This window comes from Castor canadensis, chromosome 13 (assembly GCF_047511655.1).
Source record: "Castor canadensis chromosome 13, mCasCan1.hap1v2, whole genome shotgun sequence".
In the NCBI taxonomy this organism is placed as follows: domain Eukaryota; kingdom Metazoa; phylum Chordata; class Mammalia; order Rodentia; family Castoridae; genus Castor; species Castor canadensis.
The window spans coordinates 65,951,688-65,957,938 of record NC_133398.1 but is presented as its reverse complement, the minus strand read 5'-3'; the positions used below and the strand labels follow the sequence as shown (position 1 = coordinate 65,957,938).

The 6,251-nt window shown below is 35.0% G+C and overlaps 1 protein-coding gene across 1 annotated transcript in view; it reads right to left on the bottom strand.

The window, feature by feature from the left end:
* Positions 1-431: 431 nt before the first annotated feature.
* The window catches only part of Plgrkt (plasminogen receptor with a C-terminal lysine), a 70,555-nt gene continuing 64,735 nt past the window's right edge, over positions 432-6,251 (bottom strand). The window contains exons 4-6 of the mRNA XM_020159606.2: positions 5,062-5,192; positions 4,350-4,459; positions 432-834 (exon numbers count right to left, since the gene is read on the bottom strand). Of these exons, the coding sequence (XP_020015195.2) occupies positions 713-834; positions 4,350-4,459; positions 5,062-5,192 (363 nt within the window). The 3' untranslated portion in view covers positions 432-712. The remainder of the gene's footprint in view (positions 835-4,349; positions 4,460-5,061; positions 5,193-6,251) is intronic.

The following is a 6,251-nucleotide window of genomic DNA, read 5'->3' as shown; positions in this document are numbered from 1 at the left end:
ATTACCTTTTCTCTTTCACAACTCCTCATAGCATAGTAAGTATAAGTTAAGGCCCACCATTTTTAAGGCCTGTTAGAGTATATCCACTGGAACCAAACTCTCTAGGTTCAAACCCAAGCTCTGCCTATGTATGACTTTGGGCAAGTAATTCATTCTTTCTGTAGCCCAGTTTCCACACTTATAAAATGATGTCTGCTTCATGAACTTTCTGGGATGATTATAAGAATATGTACACAAAACTCAGAACAGTGTCTACATAGGAAGTTCAGTATACATGGTTGTCATTAACATACATGGGTGTCATTAGTACGGGTTGTTTTCTATTGTGTGAGGATAGGATGCAAGTGACAAATCTAAACAATAACATCTATGAGAGCTGAATGTGATGCAGGAAGTTTGTGTGACATAGTTGCAAATACCAGGACATTGGCTTCCAGGATGTCAAAACACTATAATTTATTAATTTCACACTTAGATAATTACAAAGCACATACATGTATATTCAAGAAATCCGAAAGTTATTTAGAGTACCTCCATGATTTTGTGTTGTGCTATAAATTTTATCATAAAATAGTTCAATAAAACACATCTTGCATTTTAACATTTTAAAATAAAATCCATTATATCAAAATCTTGAGCATTTAAAAAACTGTAAAAACCATGACCCAAATCAACAATTCTGTGCTTTATGATGCAGTGGGTAAACATGGCTTCATTTTTCTATAAAGAATTTGCTCTGTTCCCTTCTGACTTGTTCAAGGGCTTCAAAAGTGATCATTCCTTTTGGTAGTTGCAACTTACTCTTCTCTGTTTCCAATATGTCTTCAGCTTCACCTTAAATAAAGTACAGAAATATGAGAGGCCACAAAGGAGTCATCGAAGTTTTGTGAGAGAGCCTGATTACTATTTTTAGTGACAAGCTGTGACACTGTATGGAGCCATGTCCCCATGTCACACAGTCAAACATTTCACCCGTTTTCCTCTGGAGAAGTAATGCACCTCCCAGAAGACACACACTATGAATTCTGAAAATCTGCTTGTAAGAGTATATAAGATGGAACCCCTTTGTTCTCTGGGCTTAGCCTTTGGACATGAGTCCACTGAGTCTGTGCCAGCACAATAAAACATTGCTTCCTGCTAAACTGCCTCAGTGTCCGTATCTCAGTTTGAGATTCCCACAACAAGGCCATAGCTGGATGTGGTGGTGCATGACTGTAATTCCAGCACTTAGGAGGCTAAGGCAGGAGGATCTCAAGTTCAAGGCCAGCCTGGGCTACATAGCAAGATCCTGTCTCAAAAACAAAAAATAAACAACAAAAAGCAGATGTGGAGCATGGACTGCTTTCCTCCAGGCACTCCCACTGGGAGTCTACTCTTTCTCTTGCTTTTCTTTCCTTTTCTAATAAAACTCTGTCACTTTGCACCTCAAAAACAAACAAACAAAAAACAGATGGTAGAAATTTTTTCTTGACAGAAGACAGCATTTTAAAACTTAGGAGAGAAAGAACATCAAAATTAAGTAATTTTCCCCCTGAATCAAAGTCAGGATAATCAGTATTAATTGTTCTTGGAAGGGTAGGGGATGGAGAAAGTCCACACAGTCCTTCCTATTGCCACTTAATATAAATTAGGTGATAGGAGAAAAAAAAGTCTACTTAAAATTCTAAGTTTCAGGAAAGCTTCTCTTTGACCTGAAATCACTTATAAATACCCAAAATAATAGTAAATGTCTTTAGTCTGTACACATAGATATACATTTTTACAAATAATTTTTATAAACAATTCCTCTTTCAAATGACAATTAGAAAACCCAGTAATGTCTTGGGCCCAGTGACACTCACCAACTTCTGTTGTTGAAGACTAACAACTTTGTAAAGAATTATATTATTATATATGTGATGTCTTATAAACCTGCTTTGGAAATTTAGGAAATGCTTTCTAAAATACTCCTCTTTAATACACTAGTTTATGTATTCATTTGTGGTGGCAATTTACAATGGCACATATTTATATATGTTGATTTTTGTGTGTGTTTATATATAATGTATATTGATCATATCAGAATACTTAGCAGGTCCATCACCTCATGGATATGAGACAAATGCATGAGATACATGGACAACTAGATGTTTTCCATGTAAGAGTCAGTCAAATGGGAATTACAAATTTTGGGGAAAAAAATAACCTAAAATTGACTGGTGCAATGTTTCCTGATGGATTTTGAAGCTGCATTTAAGCAGGAAATTCATACAATATGCTTCGAATTTTTAATGTTTAGACTTACAGACCTGAAATAAAGTTACTTTCCAAACATACAAACTTTCCTAGGAAATAAACTTGCATTCCTTTAGTCATATGTACAAGAAAATGCTATATAATAGAGCTGACATTTCTTAATGCTACATACTGTTTTTTATGAGGCACTGAGAATGCCAATCTCCTCATAAACATGAGACAGAGTTGAGTTTAGACTAATGAATTTCTTAAGCAGACAAGTAACATGAGACTTGGGAGGTCATGGGAATAAGATTTAGCATTAGTAAATCAGTGTGTACAGTTAGTTTCTAGCTTAAAATAAGTTTTATTCCAAAGTTAATCACTAGGTCAGTGTTTTCAAACTCAGAATGCATTTTCCCATAGTAATAATGCTGCAAATCAGTTTTTAAACTATAAACACAAAAAACCCTACTTAACCAACTATATGGTTATACTATGATACCAATAATTCTAGCTCTAAATAGACATCTTAACATAGTTTCTATGCAGAAAATGCATTTCCATTTTCAAATGAGAATTTTTAAGAACATATAACCCCTTCCCAGGCCTGGGAATGAAATGTTCTGCTTCTTAACTCCAAATAGGGAAGGAAGAGAGATCTGAAATTCTTCCTTCCCCATGCCAAACCAGTATGATGGAAGAATGATAGGCTCATGGCCCAGGAAAAGACAGAAAGGTAAAAATGAAGTTCAGCAAAGCACTGTTTACAATGTGCTCTGGGTTGAAAGCTTAAGAAAGGACTTTGAGATCTTTTTAGAACGTAACTCTTAGAGAAGTGGTAGGAATTTGAAAGACATGGTTATCTTAGACCAATGGACAGCCCTAACTCCCTGGGATAGGAATGGCTTCTGTGGCAGCAGCAGCATCTTTTTAGGGCAATACAGTCAGGATCCCTTGAAGGCAGTGGTATTTTGGTGAATATTTAACAACCAGCTTTCCAGAAAAACAAATGCACCTAAGTTTAAAATTACTTATGTAAAAGATATAGAGCACATAATAAAACACACAATACTCTTAATCATAAATACCATATAGTAAGCTGATTCTCACTGAATTCTTTCACAATTTTTGCTCAACTCTTGAACTCACAGCTAAACTGTAATTGCAGTTGATGAGATGGTATAATTCTAACATAATGATGCTTGGTGTTTTCATTTACATTAAGATGTAGAACATAAGTGAAACAATGATGATATATCTTGAAACTTTATTAATTTGAAAACAATGTGAACCATCTTTGCCAAACCAGATAATAGTTTTTAAATATTAGAGGAATATTTCCTCAAATTTTATGTTATTCAGAATATAGTGGCTTCAGATGCAAATGCTTATAAACTTAATCTGCACTATTAAAATTATTTCCATCAATTTCTTAAGTCTAGACATGAGTTGGAAAACTTTCTTAGAGGGCAATACAGTACATATTTTAGACTTGTATGACTTTACACTTCCATTTCAATGACTCAGATCTGTCATGGTAATTGGAAAGCAGCCATAGACAATGAATAAATAAATGGCCATGAATGTGTTCAAATAAAACTTTATTTTCAAAAATAGCTAGCTAGCCCATAGACCATAGTTTGCTAACCCCTGGTCTAGGCAATCAACAAAATAAAAAGTCAACCCTTGAGTTGATGTTAGATTTCCATGATGTAAATACTCCTGCCATGACTAACCTCAGCCTACCAATGTGATGTCATCAAAGTTGAAGTTGTAGCTATATTTTGTTGTGTCTATATATAGTATCTGCATTTCTATCATACAGATACAATTGATACAAATAATCTGAGTATGTGTAATAGAAAAATAATTAAAAATAGAAGTGTTCTGAGTATTTGTAAATGACTGTGTTTAACACCTAGTTTGCAAAATTTCTGAAAATTTAACAATCAATTCTTGTGAGATGATAAAAGCTGACTCCAGATACCACTGTGGGAGAAGGAACAGAAATGGTCTTTGGAAGCTTGGAGAAAGGATTCATCCGAATCTGAATAAATCAAGGATCCATAGGAGGGGATTCTTGAATCAGAAAAAGAATCAGGAAATAGAAACTCTGGTTTTCAAATACTTACTTTTCATTCTTTGCAGAAGAGTTCCATAGCCCAAGTCATACTGGTAGATGAAGACAAAGCTTAATGGAACTATAGGGAAGAGCAAGGCTGGCTTCTTTTGTTTTATTGCTCTGTTTCAAGAACAAAAAAGACCCCATATCAAGAAATAACCTACAAATACATATATCTATACTAAAGAACAGATACCTTCTTTTTGGAAGAATGTCATCCATTTAAGAAACTATTTAATTAAGTTGAGTCTTCTATGGAAACAGGATTTCCTTACTCAGAACACCTCATCAGATTCTGCAGTTCTCAAGGGTAAGGTCTACAACTTGCTCATCTTTGATTTTAAGACTCAGATGCCTGTTTTGTTTTTGTTTTTGTTTTTAAACATGGTTAAGGATCAAGAGCTACCACTCAGAGTATAAATCTGAATGTAAGGATAAGCCTATAGAGGCCTCCTTTCTTGGTTTTAAGTGTGTCCTCTTGCTAACTTATAAAGTAGAGAAGAGGAGAGCAGAAATCTGAGGAACTAAAAGCAGAATTAACTGTTATTAGTTCTACAGTTATCCCTGAGGACTAAGCTATAAGAGGTTTCTTTGTTTCTTTGTTTACATGTACTTATTTGGACCAAAGTCCTGTCATAGCCAACTTTATTACAATATAATTATGGTGAAGATAAAAAGAAGCACATTATTTAAGAAAATCTTACAGTAAATAACAAACATACCCAACTGTTAAAGAGATGGTTGAAATGCCAAAAAAAGTTCCAAAATATTTGAGGAATTCCCGAGACCAAGCAATCTGCATAGCCATTTGTCTTTCCCTCATCTCATTCTGCATCACTAACTGCCTTTCCAGCTGAGTACAAAACAAAAGACAACATGTGGTTATTCATCTTTTGATTCAGAAAACAGAGTTAATTATCTGATTTTCCAGTGGATTTCATTCTTCAGTTGCTTTGATTCATCTTTGTTTTATTTTTAAATCTCAATAGACTTTGGCTAAAATCCTTCTGAACAGCTATTCACAACTGTCACTTTGACAGTAAAATCTCCTTGGGATCTATACAGCATAGATATTGATACTCTATTTTTGCCTCCTGAGGTCTTGATTGCATTAGGTTGGGGATGTCTATCCAAACCTCAAGCACATGTTCAGCTTTTCTACTGCAGGTGAGGAAAGATCTATAGGTCTTTAAACACAGATTACATTTTAGGGAACTTTATTCTTAACACCTACATGGAAATCATCTTGCCTTCCATCCATTTTCCCTTTCAGATCCATCCAACTACAAATTGAAATTAATTTGGAATATCAGGTCTGTTTCACACCATGACATAATAAAGGGGTGTTATTTTGAGACACCAATAGAGATTTTTCTTTGCCACATTTTTTTCTTCTTGTGTTAAGCCCTTTGTCACTGTAGTCAGTGCCTTTCACTTCTTTGGAGCAAAAAGCAGTTAACAGCTCAGAACACAAAAGGAGAGTGAGTATCTGAGTGGATTTATAGGAAACACACAAGAGAAGCAACAGACTGAAAGCCCATTATTTGATTCTTGAGAGAGGAAAGTGTGTTTTCTTTTTGGTTTTCAGATTCTAAAATTTAGGAAATGTGTATCATTAGCAAAGCTAGAAAACAGCAAGCATAGAATTCATGATGAAAGAGTAATAACGTGACTCAGTTTTTAGGTCATGTCCTCTTTCCACTGTGGGCAAGACCTGGGAGAGGAGAAGGAAAGTTTCGATGAAAAGATGAGAGTTGGCTCAGCCCCTCTTGGTTGTTGAAGCACAGAAAGATATTAAGTAAATCCTGATGGATGTGGGGAATTCTCAAATAGAAGATTTGAGACCCTGCCCCCTGTCAAAAATTCTGAGTGGGGCATCTACAATAGTTGAAATGGTTGAGAAGAAATTATT